Source organism: Strongylocentrotus purpuratus, unplaced genomic scaffold, assembly GCF_000002235.5.
Source record: "Strongylocentrotus purpuratus isolate Spur 01 unplaced genomic scaffold, Spur_5.0 spur5_scaffold_12, whole genome shotgun sequence".
NCBI classification, from domain to species: domain Eukaryota; kingdom Metazoa; phylum Echinodermata; class Echinoidea; order Camarodonta; family Strongylocentrotidae; genus Strongylocentrotus; species Strongylocentrotus purpuratus.
In genome coordinates this window covers 11,516,180-11,544,135 of record NW_022145597.1, presented here as the reverse complement: position 1 = coordinate 11,544,135, position 27,956 = coordinate 11,516,180, and the positions used below count along the sequence as shown (strand labels likewise).

General features: G+C 39.3%; 2 protein-coding genes across 3 annotated transcripts; one reads left to right on the top strand and one right to left on the bottom strand.

Moving 5' to 3' along the window:
• Positions 1–8: 8 nt before the first annotated feature.
• On the bottom strand, positions 9–19,727 carry LOC115922628 (integrator complex subunit 4-like). The gene is made up of 18 exons (XM_030981823.1): positions 19,584–19,727; positions 18,715–18,871; positions 17,396–17,551; positions 16,460–16,566; positions 15,446–15,652; positions 13,965–14,300; positions 12,991–13,165; positions 12,205–12,410; positions 11,332–11,474; positions 10,588–10,703; positions 9,607–9,740; positions 8,420–8,583; positions 6,508–6,601; positions 5,878–5,961; positions 4,205–4,410; positions 2,638–2,935; positions 1,750–1,870; positions 9–184 (listed from the first exon to the last, which is right to left on the bottom strand). The coding sequence occupies exons 1-18, from the start codon at positions 19,635–19,637 to the stop codon at positions 21–23; spliced, it is 2,922 nt and encodes a 973-aa protein (XP_030837683.1). The 5' UTR covers positions 19,638–19,727; the 3' UTR covers positions 9–20.
• A 46-nt stretch (positions 19,728–19,773) lies between these two features.
• LOC594211 (lymphokine-activated killer T-cell-originated protein kinase) lies at positions 19,774–27,493 on the top strand. Of its 2 annotated transcripts, XR_004063521.1 has the most exons (7): positions 19,774–20,087; positions 21,429–21,555; positions 21,949–22,081; positions 22,487–22,683; positions 24,289–24,439; positions 26,575–27,074; positions 27,368–27,493. XR_004063521.1 is itself a non-coding variant. In XM_793659.5 (6 exons), the coding sequence occupies exons 1-6, from the start codon at positions 19,879–19,881 to the stop codon at positions 26,790–26,792; spliced, it is 1,035 nt and encodes a 344-aa protein (XP_798752.2). In that variant the 5' UTR covers positions 19,774–19,878; the 3' UTR covers positions 26,793–27,269. The 2 variants fall into 2 exon arrangements, 1 of the variants encoding a protein (XP_798752.2); XM_793659.5 differs by lacking the exon at positions 27,368–27,493 and having other exon boundaries at positions 26,575–27,269.
• The last annotated feature ends 463 nt before the right edge of the window (positions 27,494–27,956 follow it).

Genomic DNA, 27,956 nt, shown 5'->3' with positions numbered 1-27,956 from the left:
AAATCTTCCCAATATTCTCATCATCTCTTGGCAGGCTTGGGCATTAAAAACACCTTGACGGGTTTACACAGATCCACAGTCCCTCCACTGCTACTTGATGATGTCTCCCCTTTGGATGAAGTGGAAGGGCCCAACGCATGGGGTTCATGGGTCATTACAATGCTGACCTCGACTTGACATGGCTCTGTGAATAAAAAGAAAAGATAGAAAAGAAGAAGAAGAAAGAACAAGGAAAATTAAAATCCTGAATTCATTTTCATCATTACATGAAACAATTGACTATTTGCCCAAATGCTCATCATACCAAACGATATATAGACCAAATGATTATTAGACCATGTTCATAGTAGACAGGCCGGAAAATGGGGTAAGAACACATTTTAAAAAAAAAATTGTCCCAAAAATTTGATTTTTTTCTTTCCCTTGTTCTTTGTAAATAGTGTAAATAGTTCACTACAACCCTTTAGGAATTTTATTTGTCATGTATTATATATTTGAAAGGTGCTGTAACGATTCAAGCTCTATTTGTTTATGTTTCATCACCTTTGTGTGTTCATTCTTTAAACTGTATATTAGTTGCAACTTTTCTTTGATAATCATTGTATTCTTTTTAACCTGGAGTCAAGTCAAATGGATTGTAAAATTGAAAATGATTTGTTATATTATATTCATGTGATGTTAACTCCAATGAATTGTGAAATTGTGAACATGCATAAATAAATAAAACTAGATGGAATTCGACTGCGCGCAGTCGAAAATGATGCCTCCGTCATAGAGCAATTTTACAAACCAAAACAGAAGAAATTTTTCGAATTCAAGTTCAATTGTAATCCATTGACAGGTTCTCAGAAAATCGTGATTACAAGCAATTTCTCATATACATATATGACCCTTTGATCTTTGACCTCATGACCCTAAAATCTACTCAGTTCATTGGCTCTGCAAGATGTCCTGAGTTAAATAGTAATCCATCTGTCAGTTCTAATGAGAATGCGTTCACAAGCTATTTTTGCATACATAATGAGCCCATGACCTTTGACCTTTGACCTTATGAACCAAGAATCTACTCAGTTCATTGGCTCTGCAAGTAACATACATGACCTAATTTTGGCAGGAATCCATCAATCGCTTCTTGAGATAACGCGGTCACGAGCTGTTTTTGCATACATAATGTGCGCTTTGGCCTTTGACCTTTGACCTCATGACCCCTAAATCTAATCAGTTCATCGGCTCTGCAAGTAACATACATGACCTAAGTTTGGCAGCAATCCATCAATCGATTCTTGAGATAACGCGATCACGAGCTGTTTTCGCATACATAATGAGCCCTGTGACCTTTGACCTTTAACCTCGTGACCCCAAAATCTAATCAGTTCATTACCTTTGCAAGAGACATACATGACCAAAGTTTGGCAGGAATCCATCAATCGGTTCTTCAGATAACGCGATCACGAGCTGTTTTTGCATACCTAATGAGCCCTGTGACCTTTGACCTTTGACCTCGTGACCCCAAAATCTAATCAGTTCATCGGCTCTGCAAGATACATACATTACCAAAGTTTGGCAGGAATCCATCAATCGGTTCTTTAGATAACGCGATCACAAGAACGGGACGTACGTACAGACGTACGTACAGACGTACGGACGGACGGACGGACGGACGGACGGACGGACGGACAACCCGAAAACATAATGCCTCCGGCTACTTCGTAACGGAGGCATAAAAATTGACACAGTGACAGGACTAACCTGACCATAAGCCATGCGAGAGGTAGATCTCCGTCATGAAGCGATGTCTGAGGTTGCTCAGGATCCTGAAGTCGCTACTACGGGGGATGAAGAGCTGGGTCCTGGAGTCTGGGAAACGCACCTGTCAAAGAGAGAGGACCATTGACAGTTATTACTACTCAAAGATCTTGGATGGCAGATTATCTTTTAAAATTATAATACCAGGGGGGTGTTTCACGAAGATCCTAATTCGAACTCAACTCTAAGTCAGACTTAAACATTATGGAGAGCCATTTGTTGCCTTAAAATAAAATATATTAAAAGCGAAAATTGAAGTATTTTATAGACTTGTTATACATTTCACATCAAGAACATGAAATCTCCTTGATAATAGAAAATATGAAAGTTTTGAATCAACATTTTATGCCTTTTAAAATAACTTTTACAAAATATTTTCATAGATGCCAACAGCTTTCCATAATTGTTAAGTCCAACTGAGAGATAAGTTTAACTTAGGAACTTTGTGAAACACTCCACAGGGGTGATAGTAAGAGTTTAACAAAAAAAGGATATAGAAATCTGAGCGCTTGTGCGAGGTGTTCAAGCAAGTCATGAAAAAAGGGCACCTCAACCCCCTTATTTTAAACCGGATTTGCATCCATCTCAGTGACTATCCATTTTTGCAGAAAAAAAATCATGAAAGCATTTGTGATTGTAATTGCCTATGCCCTTACGGTGACCATATGGTAGGAATACTCCCCAGGGAGTGGAGATGGTGCTAAAGATCTTGGAATTACTCATTTGACGTTTTCCTCTATGACAAAAGAGCGCAATCTCTTCCACGCTATAAAGGTACACCCCAGGGTAACTTCCTCTTTGCTATTAAGATTCCTAGTCTGTCATTCTCACCTGAATCCTAATCCGTTCCAGGTCACGGACATTCTCCAGCTCCGCGTCCACAAACAGCCCGAGCGTGAGTCCCGCCGTGAAGCGGTGGGGATTGTCGCTCCCGCCCGCTGGCTCGCGTATCGTCGCTGAGACGCAGCTGATCGTGTTGGCAAGGCACAGGATCGGGGCTCGGTTGTGCAGGAGAAGGGGCTGCAGGAACTTGGTGAGGATGGCATGTCGCGCTGCGGAGAGCTTCAGCACCTGGGAGAAGACAGCATGTGTGAATGAGTCTGGAGTGATGCTCGCCGATGTGAAGTGTCTGCGAGTGAAACGTAAAACTATACGTTAGTTTGACTACACAAGATGTTTAATTTGTTCACCTTCAGTTATGTATAAACGATGATGGGTTTATATTCTTTTCATCAAGAGTAGAAAGAACCGAATATTTTCAAAACGGGTAAAATTCAGAGATATTTACTTTTAGTCATGCGAAAAAAACCATCAACAGTGCTGAATGATTCAATCTTAAAGCCTATCTGCACTAGTTTGGCCAGGAGGGATTAGAACTCCCTGCATGGTCACTGACAGGTGATTATCTCATCAAATCCGTTCTCAATTAACATAAGAAAAAGGGGACCATGGGGGACCACAGTCACCGATTAGGCATTGTTTGTTGTAATGAGGGTGCAAGTAGCTACAATTAGTAGTGCAGTGGGGCTTTAAAGGGAGGCTTTGCTTTGAAAAGACAACTTGGAATTGTTAAGTTGCAGGAAATCATACATAATAATTGTAATAATTTATTGTAAATGTACCTTGGACGATAATGAGAAATAATTTTGCAATATTTGACAAGATCTAGATTGCTGCAAATTTCCTGCAAGTTTGACACTATCATACTGCAGAATATTGTTACAAAAATTTGTATTTGTATAATTTTTGTCATTCTAATTTCGAAATCACCATGATTATAATGTTTTATTGTTATATTTCTTGAGAGTGCCAAATAAATGAATAAATGAATCACTTTTACAGAAGTTTTAAAAAGACATGATACATGCATTTGGCATTGATATGTTGAATATTCAATATGAAATATAGTTGGTACATGTACATTAGCACAGGATTCCAGCTTCTAGTGCCTAATTCCTGAGATCTATTTTTGTTTCTCCTTCAAATGCCAGTCGAGAAATTAAAAGCACCTGAAAATGCGATGGCCCTTTTTTGTCATTTTTCTCATGGAAACGTGCCTATCCCTTTATACAAAATTTTACAAAACAATCATAAATACATGAGGGGAATTTTAACATCCCACCTGTTTTATTTTAAGAACATCATTATCAAAATTATCATTCCCATTTGTTTTGTATTTTTGTAAAAACATAGGATGGTACGTGTCATATAATTATTTGTTATACCGTAATATCATTTACCACTGCATATAAAAGCTACAATGTTAATTGTTAATTTGTGATTTTCTTATTTATATAATTGTTTTATATACGTATTGTGAAACAAAATGTTCATGTATATAATTGAGGTTTACTAATAAAATTCAAATTCAAATTCAAACTTTGTGAGGATAACTCACTCTTGCATGGCTGATGCTCTGGTGAGAAACCTCTGCGCGAGGTGACTGGAGGAGCTACCACTGCTGCCACTGTTGCTGGCGCTCCCCCTGAGCTGTACCACAAGTTGCAGGGCCCAGGCTCGGAGACGGAGTTGCTGCACCATGGCGAGCTCGGACTCGCTGCAGCCCACGTAGAGGTGCTGGAGTCTGTAACTCAGCTCTATCACCTAGGAGGGATCAAATCAAGAGGAGTGGCATTGAGTAGATTATGGAGCCCTGGGGGGTGTTTCACGAAGACTAGGATTGACTTTAAGTTGGACTTAACTATGGCAGGCTGTTCATGCCGCTAGTTGCTCTCACCATTGGTCTCTCAATTATGATCTTTAGACAATATTTTTTCCTTCAAAAAAGGAAAATTCTGTAGATTTGTGACCACGATTTGTACGTCCCTTGAGAAACCAATGCCAGGAATGGTTAGAGGATCTAGTGGCATGAAAGGCCTGCCATAGTTAAGTTCAACTTAAAGTTGATCTTAGTCTTTGTGAAACACTCCCCAGGAGAGGGCATGCGCAAAGAATTTTGATTCTACATGTAAAGGCTTGTTTACATATGACGCGTTACATCGCCACTAAAATAGTTGCCATGTTTTTGTTATGTGTAAATAAACGGTAACTGTGTGCAACGAAGGATCTGCATGTATTTATTGAGCTCTATTAGGTCTTAGAGTAAAAGTTAGAGCGAGTGTGTGGGTGATAGAGAGAGGGGGGGGGGGGTCGGGAGAGACAGAGAGAGAGGGAGTGGGGAAAGAGAGAAAGAGGGGGGGGGGGGTCGGGAGAGACAGAGAGAGAGGGAGTGGGGAAAGAGAGAAAGAGGGGGGGGGGTCGGGAGAGACAGAGAGAGAGGGAGTGGGGAAAGAGAGAGGGGGGGGGAGGGGAGAGACAGAGAGAGTGGGGAGAGAGGGGGGGGGGGGTGGGGAGAGACAGAGAGAGAGTGGGGAGAGAGGGGGGGTGGGGAGAGACAGAGAGAGAGGGAGCGGGGAGAGACAGAGAGAAGAGAGGGAGTGGGGAAAGAGAGAGAGTAAAGGCTTGTTCAGATGTGGCGCTGTATACCCGTCATGAATAGTTTTGCATGTGAAATGAGTGGCAACTGCACGCAACAAAGCAGTTTTGCTGCATGATATCTGAACGAGCCAGATTCCATTCAATACGGGAACAGAGGGGAACCTGTATGAAGCCTATGGAAATGAGAGCCTTCAGTAGTCAAAGGGTTAAAGGCATCATTTAATAATGTTAAATCTGAGATGCATGGCCCTACGTGTTATCAGTGTCTGTGATATGATGTCATATTGAAGCCCTAAAAAAAATGTGGCTCAAAATGATCATGAAGTGCCTCAAAAAAGTAAAAATCTTTGAGTGACCGGTTTTACCATACTCATTTTCCCCAATAGACTGTATTGTTATAAAAACCGTTATGAAAACGATAAATTAAATTTTGATTTCTAATCACAAATATCTTGATAATCAGACAGGCGATTGGCTTGCAAAAGTCATGGGATTCCTGACTGACCTACAGGTTTATAATTATGATTGGAGCATGAGCTAAATCCAGGATTTTGTTTCAGAATCTGAGGCAATTTGTTACAGAGTCACTTAGAGTCACTTCAGAGCACTGAATGATAAGAATGGTTCACTTACCCTTTCTGAAGCGGCTAGAGCAGTCTCGGCACTCTGTTGAGGGCAGAGCATGGCAGGGACGTTCCAGTGTTCACCACTCAATGCCTGCAACACAAAAAAAGACTCAAGGTTTAATATGCAATATTTAACTCCGCTTCGTTGACAATCAGTCGTAGGCGAAAGACTTCATGCATAGCTGATCGTCAATGAAACGGAGTTAAGTCTTTTGTCAATTCTGCTTGTTGCTATGGCAGGCAGCCAGTGAAAACGAATTCGTTTGATAAAATTATGGAAATGCAAGCACTACTATAAACAAACAGAACTTTGTCAATCCTTGCTCATTTCTTCTGATTGAGGTGTCATATAAAAGGGCAGAAACTCAACTTTCTAGAAATGTGATTTTCTCTTTGAAATTCAGATACCGTCCGCCAAATGACTTTTTGGTGTCCTCTCTTCAAATTCATTTCAATCACTCATGCGTGAAATATGCATCATATGAATTGCATCAAATGAAAGAAGAGGATCTAAGCTTTCCAAATATGTGTCATTTATTAATTATAAAATAATGTGACTAAGTTATGATAAAACATTGATAATTCTCAGTTTCGTTTTTTCTGGGACGCACTGTATATATGTTTGGTCATAGATTACCTTTGCAAGAGTGAGTCGACAATCAATGTACATGGAATATAACTGGGCGGTGGCAGCTATCTTTGGCTCTAACTCGCTGATACGCTGCAGATCTCTGAGAAAAAGAGACGGAATAGACAGAGGAGAGATGATAAAAATGAATGAGATCGTGTTTGAACGCAAGCTACAGCACATGTGCAGCATTGGATTCAGTCCGTTTTAAATGAGGAGTTGTTAAGAAAATTCATAACAGAGACTATATGTGGTAACAAATATTCAAATATTTGAAGAAGTTTCTTCCCCCTTTGTTTTCGTCTGTTCATGTCTCTTCTCTTTATTTATTTCTCTAATTTTTCCATCCATCACTCTTTGTTTCTTAATTGATAATACAGATATTCTGTATCTTATCATTTCATTTCTCTTTCCTTGAATGATTTTGGCATCAGCTAGTTTTGACAAGTATGTGTAATCCATCCCTTTTCTTCTGGGCTTTTCTCTTCATTTCCCTTTATTCTTTTTTTCTTTACTTTCTTTCTTTCTTCTTTTCTCTCCCCCTTTCTTCTATTCTACCATCCTGCTTTCACTCCTCTCTGTTACCCTCCAACTCTTTTCCTCTTTCTCTCTTGTCTCTTCCACTCTGTCTATCCCTTCCTTTTCTCTTTCTCTCCTGTCTCTTCCACTCCCTCTATCCCTTTCCTTTTCTCTTTCTCTCCTGTCTCTTCCACTCCCTCTATCCTTTCCTTTTCTCTTTCTCTCTTGTCTCTTCCACTCCCTCTATAGCTTTCTCTTTCTCTTTCTCTCTTGTCTCTTCCACTCCCTCTATCCCTTTCCTTTTCTCTTTCTCTCTTGTCTCTTCCACTCCTCTATCCCTTTCCTTTTCTCTTTCTCTCCTGTCTCTTCCACTCCCTCTATCCCTTTCCTTTTCTCTTTCTCTCCTGTCTCTTCCACTCCCTCTATAGCTTTCTCTTTTTCTCTTTCTCTCCTGTCTCTTCCACTCCCTCTATCCCTTTCCTTTTCTCTTTCTCTCCTGTCTCTTCCACTCCCTCTATCCCTTTCCTTTTCTCTTTCTCTCCTGTCTCTTCCACTCCCTCTATCCCTTTCCTTTTCTCTTTCTCTCCTGTCTCTTCCACTCCCTCTATCCCTTTCCTTTTCTCTTTCTCTCTTGTCTCTTCCACTCTGTCTATCCCTTTCTTTTTCTCTTTCTCTCCTGTCTCATCCACTCCCTCTATCCCTTTCCTTTTCTCTTTCTCTCCTGTCTCTTCCACTCCCTCTATCCCTTTCCTTTTCTCTTTCTCTCCTGTCTCTTCCACTCCCTCTATCCCTTTCCTTTTCTCTTTCTCTCCTGTCTCTTCCACTCCCTCTATCCCTTTCCTTTTCTCTTTCTCTCTTGTCTCTTCCACTCTGTCTATCCCTTTCTTTTTCTCTTTCTCTCCTGTCTCTTCCACTCCCTCTATCCCTTTCTTTTTCTCTTTCTCTCCTGTCTCTTCCACTCCCTCTATCCCTTTCCTTTTCTCTTTCTCTCCTGTCTCTTCCACTCCCTCTATCCCTTTCCTTTTCTCTTTCTCTCCTGTCTCTTCCACTCCCTCTATCCCTTTCTCTTTTTCTCTTTCTCTCTTGTCTCATCCACTCCCTCTATCCCTTTCTCTTTTTCTCTTTATTTCTTGTCTCTTCCACTCCCTCTATCCCTTTCTCTTTTTCTCTTTATTTCTTGTCTCTTCCACTCCCTCTATTACTTTATCTTTATCTTTCTCTCTTTCTCTTGTCTCTTCCACTCCTATCCCTTTCTCTTTCTCTCTTGTCCCTTTCTCTTTTTCTCTTTCTCTCTTGCCTCATCCACTCCCTTTATCCCTTTCTCTTTCTCTCTCATCTCTTCCATCCTCCCTCGATCACTCCCTGCCTCTCTATCTACTCCTCCCTTCTACACTGCACCAACCTAATAGTGAGTTGCATGATGTTGATAGCAGCTGAGTTTGATAGACCATCGAGACCCTTGAGTTTGTCCAAGGTTTGTTGTAAGAAGTCTTGAGGGTTGGTCTGTCTGTCAGCCATACTGTCTCCTGTTTCTGATAACCCCTGTCTTCTGGTTAGCTGAAGGTTCTATGAAATGATGGAGAGAAAGTTCAAATTAGAATAAAATTAGATACTTGTTTCACCCCCCCCCCCCCACCACCTCCTCTTTCCTTGTATACAAGTTGATGTGCAAGAGCAAGTCACGACAATTAAAATGGACATTATTTTCTTTTAATCATCATCATAATCATTATCACAACTTAAAGTGAATCTGTAAAATTGCCTCAGATTCTGAAACAAAATCCTGGACCTAGCCCTTTCTGCAATCATAATTATATACCTTTAGGTCAGTCAGGAATCCCATGACTTTTACAAGCTGATCACCTGTCTGATTATCAAGATATTTATGATTTGAAATCGAAATCAAATTGTTTGTTTCCTAACAGTTTTTATAACGCTACAGTCTATTGGGGAAAATGAGCGTGGTAAAACCGGTCACTCAAAGTTTTTTACCTTTTGAGGCACTTCATGATCATTTTGAATATCACAAACACTGATAACACGTAGGGCCATGCATCTCAGAATTGCATTGTTAAACGATGAAAACTCTATCAGCACCCCCAAAATGTATCTGAATTCTAAATTCACTCCAACACCAATATCAATATGAACAACATCATAGCCCAAAGATTTACTAGTAACCTCTATCAATATCATCACCACTGCAATAATCATCATCTTCACTATCATGGTCATCATTATCATCATCACCGTCATCATCATCATCACCATCATCACCATCATCACCATCATCATCATCATCATCATCATCATCATCATCATCATCATCATCACCATCATCACCATCATCATCATCATCATCATCATCACCATCATCACCACCATCATCATCATCATCATCATCATCATCATCACCATCATCATCACTATCATCATTATCATTACCATCACCAAAACCCCTATCATCATCATCATCATTATCATCATCACCATCATCACAATCATCATCCACATCAACATCACAATCATCATCACCATCACTATCACTCTTAAATTCATCAACAATGAACATTCCTATCTGAAACCTACCTCAACTACAGGTACTAGGTGTGGCAGGGAGTCCCTCAGATAGGTGTAATGTCTGAAGGTATACTCAGGGAATAGGGCAGACATGGTGGGAGAGTTGACAGCAGAATTCAAGATCATGATCATCACGGCAATGTCTGGGTAAAGCATTAGTCAAGGACACAATATGGAATATGGAACAAATATTACCCCAGAAAAACTTCTGGGGAGTGTTTCACAAGATTGACTTTAAGTTGGACTTAAGTATGGCAGGCCATTCATGCCACTAGTTGCTTTCACCATTATGATCTTTAGGTAATAGTTTTCCCTTCAATAATAAACTATCAAAAAAATGTAAATTTTGTAGATTTGTGACCATTATTTGTAAGTCCCTTGAGAGACCAATACCAGTAAATGGTGAGAGCAAACAGTGGCATGAAAGGCCTGTCAAAGTTAAGTCCGACTTAAAGTCGATCTTAGTCTTTATGAAACACTCCCCTGGATGGATTGAAACCCTAGAGTGCAACATTCTTTGGAGTATTATCTGCACACTTGATGTGAGTAAAGAGGACTGTGGCAATGAACTGCATGTTCCGTTAGAAGGTTAAGAGTTCAATTTGACTATCTCTTGTATAGATGGTGACGTAAAACTCAGTCTGTAAATAATCAGGGGGGTGTTTCACAAAGATCCTAAATTGAACTTTTCTCTAAGTTGGACTAACAATTACGGAAAGTCATTAGCATCTTTGAAAATATTTTGTAAAAGTGATTTTAAAAGGCATAAAATGTTGATTCAAATCATTTATATTTTCGCTTTTGAACATACTTATTTTAAGGCTACAAACTTAGAGTTAAGATTGACTTTAAGGAGGTTTGAGAAACACCCCCCAGCAGATCTCATTGTTGTTGTTGTTTTAGTTGTATTGGCATGTATCATTCATTTATGGATATTTACGCATTGATGCACGTGTGTATAGTCTCAATATCAGACACACTAAAGGATACAGCCTGGGTCGTCCATGTCGGGCTCTGGTGTATCAAAGTAAGGATGTGTACCAAGAAGGTCTGGTACCAAGGCTAAGGTCAGGTCTGGATGGGCAGTACCAAGGTTTTTCAAACAGCTGAAATGAATTGATAAAAAATGTAAAATATGATAAGAGTAAGAATTGCAGAAACAGTAACAATTATCAAAATTTATAGATACATGAGTATCGATAGAGCATCTACTGGCTATCATTCTATGAAAATGGTTTTTGTAAACCCGCAATACCATTGAGATGAAGGCTTCCCGTATGTGAATACAAATGTATGTATGTAAACGAATGAGCCAATGTCTATAAGATAATGCAAGGAATCGATGACCCCCAGTCAACTGAATTCTGTCATCGTAACCACTGTCACAGTAAAAAGAGGTCACCAGTTCAAACTACAAAAGAAGCACATAAAATCTAAATTGAGGCAGAGCTCTTTTTCACAGAGAGTAGTAAACGGTTGGAAGAGTCTTTCATCATATGTAGCAGAAAGTCCATCACTCAATTCTTTCAAATCAAATCTTGATATGTACTGGTCACTGAACAAAGACAAGTTTAATCCTGCTCAATTATTAAACTGTCCATGTTTATCCGTAACTGCACAGCGCCAAATTCAGGAGTAACTCACTAGCGGACACCGAGGGGCAAAAAAGTTTTGTATAACTTTATGCCTACTTCCGAGGTATGATAAAATGAAGTGAACAATCTATAAACTCACTTCCAGATGGAGAGTCTGTCGTGAGGGTACTTGCTCAGGTTCCTGATGAGGAACATCAGGGCCTTGTGGAGACAGGACTTGGTTACCATGGTAATGGAGGAGAGCAGCTCATGGAGAGCCTCCCTTATTTCCTTGGATGAATCCTGCAAACAGCAACAATATCAACAAAGTGATAAATGAAATGAAAGAATAAAGATACATGTCATCATTTTGTTGTGAGGGGGGGGGGAGGGTTTTCTTTTTCTCATTAAATTATATTTTGAAAATAAATTGTGTGACACATTTACAAACAGCAATTCAGGGGATTTTGTTTAGGTCAGTTACACAATTTTGCTAATTCACAGTGATAAAACAAAGAATGTTTTAGAAATAAGGGCTTAGTTCAGGTCCTCCTGAATTTAACACCACCACTCTACCAATGAGCCATCATGCCTCTTTATCTTTCCCCTTTTACAATGGGAAAGTGAGAATTAGTTCAGACGAACACTCTCGATCTCATCGTCGAACAATTCAACCTTACCAGACTATCATATCAACAAGGTTTCAATACCAGTCCCTCTCAATTTTTAAAACCAATGCTCTACCTCTCAGCCATCACCCCTCCTACCTCACCCCTTTCCACAAAGACAGAAATCACAATTTAAAGGTATAGATCAGTTCTGGTCATGCGATTGCATTGTGAAAGAAATGTTGTGGAATCGATCAGAAAATGTTAATCATCTAGCATATAAGTATTGGTGTGTACTGCAAGGTTCTGGAATCATCAAAATGATAAGAAACTTGGCCTAGTCTTGTTAAAATGTTACAAGCGTTTCCTAAACTGGTCTATACCTTTAAGCCTAATAAGAGTCAAGAAAAATCTCCCAAACTCACATCTAGAACATTGAGAATGATTTCCAGTTGGTCTTCCCTCAGCTTGATATGGTGGTTGATCTTCCTTAGACTGTGGATGGCGTTCAGCCGAACACTCTCGATCTCGTCGTTGAACATGTCGACCAGGAAGTCAAGGGAGAGGATGGCAAAGGACGGTGACTGGAAAGCCAGCTCACAGAGAGAGTCTAGAGCAATGGATCTCACCTCTGATGCAAAAAACAACAAGAAATTAACTAGTATGAGTCATGACGAAAATAACTTGTCACTAGGGGGCGATATTCAACATGGTGACATCCTTTATGGACAACTGTCCATGCCTTTTGTACTTCAAATTTTATTTTTTTCCTTCTTTCTTGTGATTGAGATAATTTACTCCCCTGAAAGCAAGATATGGGATGCAAAATGATAGTCTACTTCACATTTAAGGATGTCGGATCCTGAACACGGATGAATACAAAGAAAATGAAAAACTTGTGAAATTACATGGTCAGAAAGAATGGAGAGTTGTCCATAATGATGTCATCAAATTAGATATCGCCCTCTGGTGACAAGCTATTTCAAAATGCTTTAACTTCTTTATTCCTTGCCCGATTTTATTCAAATCTTTTACACTTTTTAATCAAAGCAACTTAGTATGAAAGTTTCTGTTCCCTTTAAGTAAACACTAGTGCTGTAACACTAGATTTGAACCTCAAAGCCTATCACTTGAAAGTAAAATGAAGAAGAACACAAATTTAAATGACCTTTAAAAAAAATATATGACTGGAGATATCCTCGAAACCTCACCTAAATATTCATCCTCGAGACCATGAACGAAGGCACCACATGCCCCGGAAGTAATTAGGCTGACGGAATCAGGATCAACGTCCTCCTGTGGCTTATCATCGGCCCATTTCTTACCGGTCGACCATTCACCCGACGTGAACTGCTCCTTCTGTCTTTCATGGGCTGAAAACTTTTTCTGAAAATTGTTGGTACATTGATAAGAATAATGTTAAATTAATCAATATGCAATGACTCTCACCCTTATTAACAAAGTCTGTCAAAAACAAGTTTTTACCCCCCCCCCCCCCAGGAGGTATGATAGGATAATACAAGCTATGGCCTGGTGGAAATACCGTAGTAGACTAATTTAAAATTCTGAGCAGGATATTGGACAGAATTATTTATTATAATACTGAATCTCATGCATTTCAAATCTGGATTTTATTCAATGACGCATGCTAGCAATGAGTAGAGAAGGAAAAAATGGAATATATGAAACAATTGAAAATGACTGTTATTTCATTATACAAACAAATTAGTTTAGTATCTAACATTGCATGACATCGATATGGCTAATTACAAAAATTTGCGATTGTCATCCATGCAGTGAATTAAACTTTCAAGCATTCATAACTTGTTTGATTTTGTCCAAACTTTCACAAATCTCTCTCTGTCTGATTTTTTTTACAAGTCTTAACAAATCTCTCTCTCTCTCTCTATATTTATCTACCTGCCTGTCTGTCTGTCTGTCCATCCATCTATCTATCTATACCTCTATCAATCTATCTTTCTCTCTCCCTCTCTCTCTCTTGATATTTCTACCTTCACACAATGCAGAACTTTAAAAAAAATTTAGTTGCCCAAATAATATATCATCATTGAAGTTCACCCATTGCTCATATTTATCTATATATATCTATCTATCTATCTATCAATCTCTCTCTCTCTCACTCTATCTCTCTCTTATCATCATTGAACTTTGACCCGTGTCTCACCCTGAGTCCTGACATGAGTTTCTTGTCCAGAGTCTGCTCCAGGAACCTGGTACTGACGGAATGCAGCGAGCCCAGGAGACCTGCTGCCTCTGCTCGCACCTTGATCGAAGAATCCGTTACCATGTCGCAAATTTTGGCAAAACCATCGTCGACAAGTCTCAGGGTCTCCTCGGAAGTTCCGGGAGCTGAGACGGGCTCGTCGGGGTGGACTTGGCCCAGGACCCAGACTAGTTTGAGTGCCACCAGCCGGACCCCTTCGTGGTCGTCGGTCAAGGATTTGATGGACTGCTGGTAGAGATCCAGGTCCAGTTTCTGTCCTCGCTGGTGGAGGGCGAACTGTGATGGGGGAGTTTGGAATTGTGAAAGTGAGAAGTTTAATGGGTAACCACTAGAGCGGTGGCAGGCATGAACAAATAAAAGGATCATAATCATAACTTTATTGATTATTCATATCAATTTACAACTTATCATGATTTAGATATGGGAAGGCATAAACTCTACTGAATATCCTCTAGCTCGGGACCCTCTTCCATACAGAAGATTCTCTCCCCCACAAGCTACAAGCATTACAAGATTACTCTAAAAACTATGTTATATTTGCTTTATGATTATATAAATTATTGAATATAACAGCCAAATGTTTTACTCTCAACAAAACAGATAAAGATAAAAATGAGTAGATAAGATGCACAGAGAGGAGAAATAATAACCAGGCTAAGAAACTATACATGTATAGTGACTACATCAATGAAGATGGAAGAAAAAAATAGTAAATTTTTAGCAGGAGAATTTTCAATTGTACAACACGTGCTCCGGCGATAATTGCTTCATGGTTTAATCCTCACTACCCAAATTCTGAACTTTAACCCTGGACCAAACATTACTACCCTAAACCTTACCTAACGTCCAATCGCAAAACCTAACCCTTACTCTAAGCCTAGATGTACAGTATACCTTTCATGAAATGAGGATCGAATCAATTTACTAAGGAGTATACCGTATATCAGGGCTTTGTTTCATAAACCTTGATATCTACTACAAGTTTCAATAATTGTTATAAGCTACTAGAATCGTGGCATCTGATTGGCTGAGAGCCAATTTGTCATAGAAATTCAGCATTTGTTATTGATGATGAGTTTTATGAAACAAGGCCCTAGGGGTGTTTCACAAAGATCCTAAGTAGAACTTATCTTTATCAAGTATGGAAAGCTGTAGCATCTTGAAAATATTTTGTAAAAGTTTTTTTTGAAGGCATAAAATGTTGATTCAAATCATTCACATTTTTTTCATTATCAAGGAGATTTCATGTTCTTGCTGTGGAATTCATGAAAAGTCTAAAATACTTGAATTTTTGCTTTTTAATATATTTTATGTTAAGGCTACAAATGGCTCTTCCTAACGTTTAAGTCCAACTTAGAGTTAAGTTCGACTTAGGATCTTAGTGAAACACCCCCTGGTACCATTGTCATCCCATTCCTTACCATAGCTTGGAAAGCAGCCTCCCTGACCCGAGCGTCCCTGTCGCTCGTGAATTCTCCCAGCATCCTCTGCAGATTGCCCTTGCGACGCTCCTTGCCACTCTTTCCCGACGACGACGAGGACGCGACAGATTTGAGGTCGCACATGCCAAGCTGACCAATCATGCTCAAGCTTGCACATCGTACAGCATGGTTAGAATCCGTTAAATGCTTTAATGGGAAAAAAGATATGTAATGATCAAATTACTGGAAAATGTATTTCTAAAAAAGTTTCAAAAGTTTCTTCAGTGTTAAAAATGACATACAGGTATATACTGCACACTGTAAATAAAATATATCTCTGCAAATATAAAATTGCCAGTTGACCTGTGGTTATATCTGCAACTTTGTGGTTACCTTAGTGTATACATGATATAAACATAAATTAGACAGGTAAAAATTAATTTATGAATAGGTAGAATGTATAAAATCAACCTAAAAAAAACTTTACCTGGCATTCCATAAGTAAATGGTTAAGGAGTATGAAGAAAATAAAAGATAACATAAAACCTTGCGTAAAGGGCGCATGAAATCCAAGTCTGACTAGGTTTCCATGCGAATCCTTTTCTATGCGTGTCTGTAAGCACACAAATTACATATTCTACTCAACAAGACATTTAATACTTAAATGGGAGTGTATTTAAGTTGCAACATTTCTCTGTAGAAGAAATATTTTAAAGCCCCACTGCACTACTTATAGCTAGTTGCGCCCTCTATATAGCAAAGAATGCCTTATCTGTGCCTGTTGGTCCCCCATGATCCCCTTTTTCTTTTGTTAATTGAGAGCTGATTTGATGAGATAACAACCTGCCAGTGACTTTGCAGGGAGGTATAATTCCCCCCTGGCCAAACTAGTGCAGACGGGCTTTAAAGCTCATAGATTGACTGCAGTATAACAAAATGGAACCCCTGTAAGACATCAAGAGCAGCACATGATGTTTTAATTGGTACACTTCAAAGCATAAATGTAAGGATTACCTTTTGAGCAAGTTGTACAAGCTGACGGTGGAGATCAGAAGTCAGTGGAAGGCTTCGGCCAATCGCAGTGAGTGTGGTAAATATTTGACCTTTGACCTTGTGAGAACCTGCACAAAGAAACAGTGTTATGAAATCTTAATGTAAATTTAATTATTAAATGAACAATTAATGAATTTTATTCATTTCATGTTTTGGCCAACCATGGCAGCCTGGGTAAACAAAATGAGGTAACATGTAGATGAGAGATAAATAAATTAACAAAATCACACTTTTTTCTCTCTTTTGGTATTCCTATTTCAATCATTTTTATCATAACCCCCAGCCTCCCTCAAAGATTCTTTCTGTATGTTCATAATGTGTTCCTCCAGCTTCCACATCTTGTTTTTTCTCCCTCATCTGGTGCTTTGAGCACTTTTTCCTTTACAGATTTTTAAAATTTAAAATTTTTAAAATTTATTTTTATTTTTTATTTTTTTAATGGGGGGGGGGGGGGGGGGGGGGGCTCTTGTTCATCTAGGGTTGGAGTCTATGGAAATTGTGGATTGATAATAACATTAAGAGTAAAGAGTTCTTGTATAGCGGACATGTCTGTCAAACTTGACACTCCTGTCGTTCCACAATTATTACCCTGCCTTCAGCATGGCTGTCAATTATACGGCACTCTAGCAATTCATGAAATTGATTCCCGCCAGGTACCCATTTTCCTCACCTGGGTCTAGTATGGCAACTGTAGACTCATGTCTTGCCAAAGGACGTTCTAGAGCTCCAGCACCGATTTGAACCCTGCACCTTGTGGTAGGCAATCTGGCGACTTGTCCACTAGACCACAACACCACTATTAAACCCTAATCGAATTCACAACATCCAACCAGTTAAACGGTCCTGTTTACTCCCCCATTTCCATATTCCTAAGTTAACCTGTCATCCCTTTCTCACCTTCTGTATTTAACAGGGTCATCAGGTCATTGGCAATGCCCACAGCATTCACACCTGGGAGTCTTGCAATGTGACCCAAGAGTTCAATGATCTTTGACCTTACATGGGCTCCTTCTTCTTTGCTGTAGTGCTCAAAAAGCGTGTTGATAATACTCTCTGGTTGGAAGAACAAACAAAATGAGTACTGTTGGAGATGAGATTGGCGGAACAAAATGCTTAATTTAAAGACTACATTGATTTGTTTTACCATTATTATTGACCACTTTTCAACTCGGGGCAGAGTTGATCTTAATTGTATCATCAGGCATTTGTATCATTATTTTTTGTTTATAATTACATCCTAATTCATTCACAAAAATGTGCATGGAAATCCAAAATAAACTCAGCCTGAATGTAAAGATGCCTTTTATTTGTAGAATATTAGACTGTCATATATTTAATTGGTTGTACATATTTTAATGTCAAGAATATTATACTCAATACTCGTATATATTACCAACATCACATCAATCAGTATCATTATACTCTATCATCATCGGTAGCAGGAGGAGCATCAGCATCCTCATAACAATTATTACCAGTCACCTCTACCATCAATATCAACATCAAGATCTTCATCATCACTATCATTCATAACCATCACTCTCACCATAATCATCATCACCACCATCATCACCATCTTCACAAACATCAACATCATCATAATCATAATCATCATCATTATCACCATCATCACCATCACCTCAACCACCATCCTCATCATCACTATCGCCTCCGCCACCACAATCATCACCACCACCACAATCTCCACCACCACCACCATCACCATCATCCTCACTATCAAGGTCTTTCCATTTAAATTATTTGATTTCGGCTTTCTGTTCATTCTCACGTTTTACTCTGATGGGTGCAAGACGAAAAGCTTAAGTTTGGCTCTTTTCAACGCGATTTTCCCATCCTCACTATTAATTATCAACATCATTCTCTTCACCATAATCATAATCACCATCATCACCACCACCACCTAGACCAAGACCATCATCATCATTATCACCACTATCATCACCATCATCCCCTCCACCATCACCACCATCAGCACCACCACAACCACCATCACCACCACCACCACCATCATCATCTCCACCACCACCATGATCATATAATGATCACCACTATCATCACTAACATCACCATCCCTTCCACCACCACCACCACCACTACCACCACCACCACTACTAAACCACCACCACCACTACCATCACCACCACCATCACCACCACCACCACTACCGCCACTACCACCATCACCACCATCATCACCTGCAGCATCTTGGCTGACTGGTAACTGATTCTCTAGATCAAGCAGCTGAGTGAGGGCCTCTCTTGAAGTGCCAGCCCTCTGAAGATCGAGGGTGACCTGGGAGGTCTGGGGGCGTGTTACAAGCCTAACCTTGATTGGAGGTGCCTTGGGTTCCTCCTGTTCAATGAAAATAAGTAAAACAAAAATAATCATTTATTCATATTTTGTTATGAAAAGAGACACTCATTTGGTTAACAAAAATAATGGCACAAGGACAAGCCTGTAAGAACTATATTTTCAATAATAGATGTTTAAGACAGTATGACCTTTATATTTGTAAATAACATGAAATTACCCAATACTAGCTAGGCCTAGGGCAAAATCTTGAAGAAAACAATTGAAATAGACACCTTCAACTTCACCTCACCTTCACTTCACCTCATTGTGCAAGTGTAACTCTCCATGACTTTCATTCCCAAGACCGGTCATCCTCACTCGACTCAGATTTTTTTCAAAATTTAGTCTCACTCTCATGGAGTCTCACTCTCAGTCGGACGTCTCGCGTCTGTCGGCGACAAATTGTCATTTTCACAATTGAAATTCCATTCTTAAATCTTAGATTAAATTTAACGAGTCATGCGATAAATCATGCAAATGGCTTTGGAGTACCTTATATCTATTCTTTACATTCTAGTATTTACAACTATCAAGATTAATTGGGACTGTTTTTTTTTGGGGGGGGGGGGGGGGGGCTGTGTCCCGGCTTCACGAACAACATCAACTGCTCACTGATATTAACACTACACTAATATTAGTATGTGGTACAGTACTGTATCTACCAGTGGAAGAATACATCGACATCTAGCTACCTTGTGTTTGCTTTTATTACCTGAATTATTTGGCTGAACTCCTCATATGCACGCTTTTTCAGATGGGCTGCCATTCTGTAATGAGAAATTCAATTAATCCAATTACAGTCAATAATTTCGTGGTGGAAATACAAGCTCGCTGTCCATTTCGGAAATTAAACCACGCCCTCTCATGGCAGAAATTATGTAACTTGCGGTAAAATTAAAATCAACGATAACGAATTTTATTGAAAAATCAAAATCACAGCAATATTCAAAAAAGGAAGGATAACTAGATCAAATTGTATTTCCAACAACAGGGAATTCGGAAAGGCTATGGCATCAACAGAGGATAAAGCTACCAAAGGCTCCCTGAAGAACGTGAGTTCGGATTTCCTGACCCCCGTGCATCCGGCGAAGAGAAGTCGAGTCTCGGTGGCTACCCCCGCCCGGAACTCTCCCGCTACCAAGCTTCAAATTCCCGCTTCTCCATTTATGAAGAAGCTTGGTTGGGGAACTGGCGTGTCAGTTTATTTGCTCGAAAGGTTTGTCACTTTCATTATTAAACATTTGTAGATTGTAGATCTAATCTACAAAGCTAATATAAAAAGAGTAGGCCTAAAAGACTAAAAAAAATGATGATGGATTGCTGATTTTTATGATGATGATCTCTCTCTCTGTTGTTGTTGTCCCGCTTTTCGGAGATCAGCGAGTAGAGTCTATACTCTATATAGCATTCGAAGTAGTAGGCTGCTGTAAATATGTTATAAAATCCTTAGTTGGAGGGTATGGAGTGCAGGCGATGGGCATGAATTTTGTAAAGATAGTGAAGTGTCATCTTTAAAATAGAATCATTGACAGTGGAGGGAAGGTATGGATCATATGGCAAGAGAATAGCGCAAGTCAGATGGGAAGGGTCCTGGTAGGCTGGTGTTGAGCAGTGGTGTATTTGGTGCAGAGTCGAGGACATTATGCAGGAGTCTACTGGCTCTGTCGATAAGGTCTTCCAGAAGGTTGACAGTAGTCGAGCAGGCAACCACAACGTGAACTACGGTATCCTCCTCAAGATTGCAGAGAGGACACTTTGTGTTGGTTGCTTTCTTAATCTTGGTAAGACGGGTTCGGGTGAGGTAGGTTGATGTGAGGAGCTGTGCTCTTATGGTCAGTGCCTGTCTGATTATTGTTGATGGTGGGTCATTGGGGTAGAATGAATGATGATGATGTAAATTGTAACTAAAAAACTGATTTAGCAGTGATTATGTCTACAGTACACTACAGATAGTACATGTATTAGAGATCTAAGTCATGTCATGCAATGAATGGGCCCATCCCACATTATAAGTTAACCGATTATTAGAAACTTCCCATTTGACTTGTTTTAGATCTAGATCTATCTCATCTGTCTTCCAAATTATTATTCTTTTTGTCGTTTGTTGTACTTGTGGGTCTGTTTCACATCCAATTCCAAATGATCTCTCCAGCCCAGTTACTGGCCCAATCAGTGTTCTCTTGCCAGTGTTGGTATATCTGAATCTGAAGTTCTGTGAGTCCTGTGACGTTCTGTCACTACATCATTGACTCTCTTAGACCAAAAGCTTCAGTCTCTCTAATCGTTGGTTGTTCCACTGAGACTACGTCTGGCTCCACTAGACCTCCGATTATAGAGACTGAAGTTCGTCCTATGAGGACTGGGCCCTGTGCATGTTGTCTTTGAACTTGGTTCGTTCGGTTAGCATCCTCCTATTAATGTTGACTTCTGTGGGTCTGTCAGAGGTAGGCCTACTGAAAATTTCGTAGCAAGTGGTAGACTACAATACAATCCTAATTCCTAAGACCTGACCACCACCACTATTTTTTATTTTGTTTTGTTCTTTTTTTCTCTGAAGGAGTCCAAGGCCTGACGGTAGTGGACGTTCACCATGGGCTGTCAAAAAAATCCGCAGCAAGTACAAAAAAGGCAGAGGAGATGTAGACGTAGAAGGAAGGCTTAAAAAGGAAGCAGTAATTCTTAAGGTACCTCTATCTTTATAATTCTAAGCAACTAGGAAAGGAGACTGAAATGCATTTGCTCCAAAATTGTAAAATGGAAACCTGGCAATGATGTAGTAATTACATGTATTATGTCAGGGCCTTTAGAAAGCCCCACTGCACTACTTATAGCTACTTGCGCCCTCTATAGCAAACTATTCCTAATCTGTGCCTGTTGGCCCCCATGATCCCCTTTTTCTTATGTTAATTGAGAGCTAATTTGATGAGATAACCATCTGTCACTGACCTTGCAGGGAGGTCTAATACCCCCTGGCCAAAGTAGTATAGACGAGCTTTGATACTGATATGGCTACCCTGTGTAAACAAGACCTAATTATTCAAAGCATTCGTTGTAATAAAAGTATTATGCTTTTTCAGAAAATGAGCCATGCTAACATCGTGGAGTTCCGAGCCCTTAGCAAGTCAGCTGATGGATCGCTGTGTCTGTCTATGGAAAATGGTCAACAGTCCTTGATGGGTATGATCGATAAACGCAAGGAAGCGGGAAAAGGTAAGAGTATGAAAGATGAACAAGTCTAGGATAGCTTTCATCTAAACTCATTTAAAAAAATTGGCAATTCAAGTTTGAGCATCGATATATCTCTGAAGAATTCAGTGTTGGACAAGAAGAATGCATTTTGCACTCTGTCCATCTCTCTCTCTCTCTCTCTCTCTCTTTTCCTCTCTCTCTCTGTCTGACTGTCTGAATTAGGGCCCTCGTTGATATTTTTGTATAAGTAAGCTTTGAAACATCACATTCTCAAGAAACATAAATCGGGACAAATCAATTTTTCACATATTTAAATAATTACAAAACTCAGTAAGGTTATGAATAGAATAGTTTAGTTTTAAACTGTATGTAGTGACAATTAATATTAGATGTGTAAGCAAGTCGTCATATGAATTTGACTTTTAGGTCCATTCCCGGCAGCCCAGATCTACCAAGTGGCCCTGTCCCTGGCCTCGGCCCTGAACTACCTTCACAACGACCTCAAGTACATCCACGGTGACCTCAAGAGTGGCAACGTCCTGGTCAAGGGCGACTTTGAGACGGTCAAGCTCTGCGATTTCGGAGTCGCACTCAAACTGACGGACGACTTGAACGGCCTGGAGGTACAGTCAACACTAGTCATAGTGGCGAGCTCTATATGAAGAGCTGAATTCCAAAAGGAGCTAAATCTACTTGATGAAAATTGAGTTATTGATATCAGAACATTGTCACTTAAGTACCCATCTTTCAACAAAATTATTTACCTAAATTTTGACAGCAATTATGAAAAAATGCACTTTCTAATATCACTTTTCCTTAGACGCCTGTACAAAATCTGGTAAACTATTTTTTTTCTCTGAAGTTACAAAAATGGATTTAGCTCTTTTTGGAAATAAACTCTTCATATGCAAAGGTCACTTTTGTTTCCTGAAATCAAATTAATAAAAATCTGTCCATCTATAGTGGTCCTTGGTGTATTGAAAGACCACCTGACTTGTCTATAATGGTCACATGTATTTTCTTTAGAATAAATTATGTAGTCGACAGCCTGTCTGCAATGGCACCTGTCTATTGTTTCCTGGGGAGTGTTTCACAAAGACTAAGAACTACTTTAAGTTGGACTTAACTATGGCAGGCTGTTCATGCCACTGTTTGCTCTCACCATTATGATCTTTAGATAATATTTTTTCCTTCAATAATGAATTAGCAAAAAATGTAAATTCTGTAGGTTTATTACAATGATTTGTACGTCCCTTGAAAGAACAATGCCAGTTAATGGTGAGAGCAAACAGTGGCATGAACGGCCTGCCATATTTAAGTCCAACTTAAAGTCGATCTTAGTCTTTGTGAAACACTACTCTGTTCTGATTGCTTTGAGTGGCCTTTATAGACAGGTTTGAGCTTGACTCCTCCCATTTGTGAGAATTTTTGTGCCATGGACATGGAACCCAAGGATTTGGATGTTGCACTGTAAATTTAGACTAGAAAACATCTAGGCAAACCGAACCAATCTAAGAAAACTAAATACGTGAATCATGAAAATCTATTTCAGATAGTTGCTGTTATATCCCACACCAAAATATTCATGTTTAGGCATCAATGTAGTTCAAGCTTTTGTGTATTTTCAGGAAAAATTATATTGTAAGTTAGTACATCAACCCCTCCTACTGCCCCCTCTCGGATAGAATTTGATCTGTACACCTATGATGTTTTTTAATTCAATGTATAAAACAATTAAGTGCATTCCAGGATTCATCAGATGTGCACCTTTTCTTTGCTAATCTGCGTTCCATTTCTTAATGAATGAGAGAAGGGCAGAATGTGAAGATCATAGAAGGAAGAGAAAGGAAGGAAGTACTGAATAGTGGCAGAAAATGGATAGAAGGAAAGAGTTTTGGAAGGTGAAAGGATTGAGGAAGACGGAATTGGAGAGTTCCCAAACCGTGTTATAGAACAAGATAACAGAATGTAGGCTTACCCGAATGTGAGCAAGAAGCTAGTTGTGAGAGATTGAAACACAACTCTGGAAGGTACATGTAGTAGCAAATTAATAGCGCTGGAAGGTAACTGGATATATGTCTAAAATGGAAAGGAATGGACAAAATGCAATTAATGCTGTTGTAAAAATGATGATGATGATAACGATAATAATAATAATATTAATAATAATAATGATATTAATAATAGTAATAATAATCATAATAATTGTACATTCATCCATTCTTCAGAACCCTACTGATGACTACGTCGGCTCTCAGCCATGGAATGCTATGGAGGTCCACATGGCCGGTGACATCACGCATAAGACGGACATGTTCTCATACGGTCTGGTCATCTGGGAGATGATGTCCCTAGAGGCCCCCCATCTTGATCTACTTTGTGAGTTTCTTTCCTTTCTTTAGTATTATACCCCGTGTCCACACACAACAGATTCATTGTATAACTATCCTAAAACGGTATAGTTATACCGTTTCGGGATATTTATACGATGAAATGGGTGTGCGTATGCTTACAAACGATACGTCGTATAACGAAACGTTGAATAACGAAACGCAGGTCTGGGCATCGTTTCGAACTAGAACTCGATAAAGAATCCAGGAATGTGTTGTGTGTGGACGTAACTAGTGTAACTGGTCGAACTAGAACGGTATAACTTGGCGGGGCTTAACGTGACCGCGAGCAAATTAACGAGACCTAACCTCTCATTTCCGGCTTTCGTTTCATGACCGCAGTAGCAAACTGCGAACAACAACGTTTCGCTGTAGAGTTTGGGGATTACTTTCTTGTGTGTCTCACAGTCTGGACGCCCTGGAATTTATACAATGATTCTTTATACAACGTTTCTTTATAGAGTTTCGGAATAAAAAAATTGTGTGTGGGCACGCTGGTATAGGATAGAAATGGACTCTCACAGAGAATTTGACACTGTTCTGGTGTTTACCCAATGTCAGTTGTTGTCAATAATCGGGATTAGCCTTCAGATTTATGATAAACAGGCCTTATGCTTTACATTTCAATCACCCATACAGTAAAGTCATGCTTTAACCTTTCCCTCACTTGAAGACTCTCCGAGAGATTATAGGGTATTTCTTGAAAGTCCTAGAAGCAGAAAAATTAGAGAACCAGATCAATGAAATTTTGATCGAAAACCGATTAAAATAATTTGAAATTTGTTTTGAGGGTGCAATCAATCCAAAAAAAAAGTTCAAAAGTCTTTATTTTCCATTCAGAAAATTTTCAATCATACATTCACCCTAAATGTTAATATTGCAAATATGTTTTATACAACCCCTGTATGAAACAAGGGTATTCCATCATCAATAAATAAGAAAATGAAAGTTTTTGTAAATGTATATACAGAGCAAGTTGGAGAGGAGCTTGCAAGATACGTCAGTGTTGCCACTGTGTGTTAACACAGATGACAACTTCGAAAATTCACAACTTTCATATTACTACTAATATGATTTTGCTCAAACTTTAACTGATTTATTTCTCTCATTTTTCTGCTTTTATTTAAAGCTTGATATCATGGTGGACTTCCCCTTTAAATAGATGGGTGTAGTAAGTACACAGGGGTTCTAGAGAAAAACATGCATAACTTGAAATTCATAAGTAAGTAAACAGGTCTATAAATACGGTAGTGTTTTTAGCTCATCCGGCCTGAAGGGCCTGATGAGCTTATGCCATGGCGTGGCGTCCGTCCGTCCGTCCTTCCGTCCTTTCTTCCGTCCTTCCATCCGTCCATCCACAGATTTTAAAATGCTTCTTCTTCGTTATTTTTCAACCGATTTTGATTCTGATTGTTTCTTATGATAGGGCTAGGAGGGGGATTTAAAACTTCTACACAGAATCGTGAAATTCATTATCTATGCTAATTTATGCAAATTTATTCGAAATCACAAAAAATGCTTCTCCTTCTTTTTCATTTCTCGACCGATTTTGATTGGGTTTGCTTTATCTGGTAGAGCTAACTTTGGTACACTAAACTTCTACACAGAATGTTGAGATTTTGCTCAATTGATTAATTATGGTAATTTATGCAAATTTATTCCAAAAATAATTAAAAAATCACAAAATATGCTTCTTCTCCTTCATATTTCGACTATTTTGATTTGATTTGCCTTATATCATAGAGCTAACTTTGGTACACTAAACCTCTACGCAGAATTTTGAAATTTTCTCCATTAATTAATTATGGTAATTTATGCAAATTTATTCCAGAAAAAAACAAAAATTGCTTCTTCTCCCTCATTTCTTGACCGATTTTGATTTGGTTTGCTTTATCTGATAGAGCTAAATTTGGTTTACTAAATTTCTACACAGAATTTTGAGATTTTGCTCCATTGATTAATTATGGTAATTTATGCAAATTTATTCTAAAAATAATTTAAAAATCACAAAAAAATAAAATTAAACCAGTTCAAAAGTGTACCACATAAAATTTACGATATTTGTTGTTGCGAGATACGGATGAGCGCTACGTCATTGACGTTCTGTTTTGTTTTGTTTTTTAGTTAGTGGAGATGACAGCGAGTATGACGACGATGAGACAAGCTTTGACGAGTCTGAGTTTGAGGCAGCATTGGGAACCAGACCCCCGCTACCCAAAGAGAACCTAGGACCCGCGTACCAGTTCCTCATTGAACTCTTCTGTGCCTGTACCATCGAAGACCCCACCCAGAGGCCTAGTGCTAAGATGACTCTCGCTGCCCTGGAAGATGTGATGCTCTAGACTAGAGATTAGCCAACTATTCCTATGTTGGAGGAATGGTCCCTATTTCAGGGCCTTCAGACTAGTGTTAAGAACCCTGGAGTTTCTCTCTCTTGATTAAAAACGTCTGCATTAAAGTCTATTAAAGCGGGAACTGCACTACTTGTGGCTACTTGCGCCCTCTTTTGGCACCTGAATATCTTAATGACACCCTCCAAATATATACACCAAGTCGTAATCTCCGTTCAGCGACCGACACATGTAAACTTAACATTCCCAAATCTAGACTCTCAGCAGCTTAAAGTCACTGAGTAGTCGGCTCTCATGGGGAATTCGACACCGTTCGGGTGTTTACCCAATAACAGGTGTTGTCAATCACCAGGGTTAGCCTTGAGTTTTATGACCACTGGACCTTATGTAATGCTTTGATTTGCCGAAGACTCTCGAGCTCTCCCAGAGATTGGGGGTAATTCTTGACTGGACTATGGGTTTGCTGTGTGCAAAAATTGTACCCCCATTAATGGTATTTCCACCAAGTCTGGTGTCAGCGAATTATGGCCTTCTGCACATGGAAACTGGCGATCCACTCCCTTAAGAACGCTTTGCAGTAGCTGCATCAAAGACTTGGAACAGCATCCCTCTTTCCTTAAGGGAAATTTACCTGTCTTGCCACCTTCAAAAGATCCCTCAAAACTCACCTTTTCCCCAATGATCTATGTGATATATTCCTGTACTGTACATTTTTGTCCTCTTATCATATATTTGTATTGTAAGCGCTATGGTACTTATTGATTTTAGCGCTCCTAAATATTCGATATTATTATTATTATTATATAGCCAACAATGCCAAAGTGGTACCCTTTGATCCCCCATGGTCCCCTTTTTCTTATGTTAACTGAGAGCTGATTTGATGAGATAACCACCTGTCAGTGACCACGTAGAGAGGTCTAATACCTCCTGGCCAAACTAGTGCAGATAGGCTTTAAATATACTGCATTTCAAGTATAACTGATATAAGAATATTAATTTGGTCTTATTTACCCAGGGTGGCTACACGATCAGTATTACTACTGCCCTTCATGCAGGCCCTGCAATCATTATTACCCCAGCAATTGCAAGGTACCTGTTTAGTCCTGGGTGGAGAGTGGCAAATGTGGATTGATGTCTTGCCAAAGGACATTGGTG

What these genes read in the sequence shown, in the direction of transcription:
- LOC115922628 (XM_030981823.1), bottom strand. Translation starts at nt 19,637, where the DNA reads ATGGCAGCCCATCTGAAAAAGCGTGCATATGAGGAGTTCAGCCAAATA. An exon ending in GACAGACTCTCCATCTGGAA is followed by an intron (nt 10,704 to 11,331) that starts GTGAGTTTATAG and finishes AATTCATTTCAG; the next exon opens with CTGTTTGAAAAACCTTGGTA. An exon ending in AGAGCATCAGCCATGCAAGA is followed by an intron (nt 2,936 to 4,204) that starts GTGAGTTATCCT and finishes TTTCACTCGCAG; the next exon opens with ACACTTCACATCGGCGAGCA.
- LOC594211 (XM_793659.5), top strand. Translation starts at nt 19,879, where the DNA reads ATGGCATCAACAGAGGATAAAGCTACCAAAGGCTCCCTGAAGAACGTG. An exon ending in TCAGTTTATTTGCTCGAAAG is followed by an intron (nt 20,088 to 21,428) that starts GTTTGTCACTTT and finishes TTTTCTCTGAAG; the next exon opens with GAGTCCAAGGCCTGACGGTA. An exon ending in ACGCAAGGAAGCGGGAAAAG is followed by an intron (nt 22,082 to 22,486) that starts GTAAGAGTATGA and finishes TTTGACTTTTAG; the next exon opens with GTCCATTCCCGGCAGCCCAG.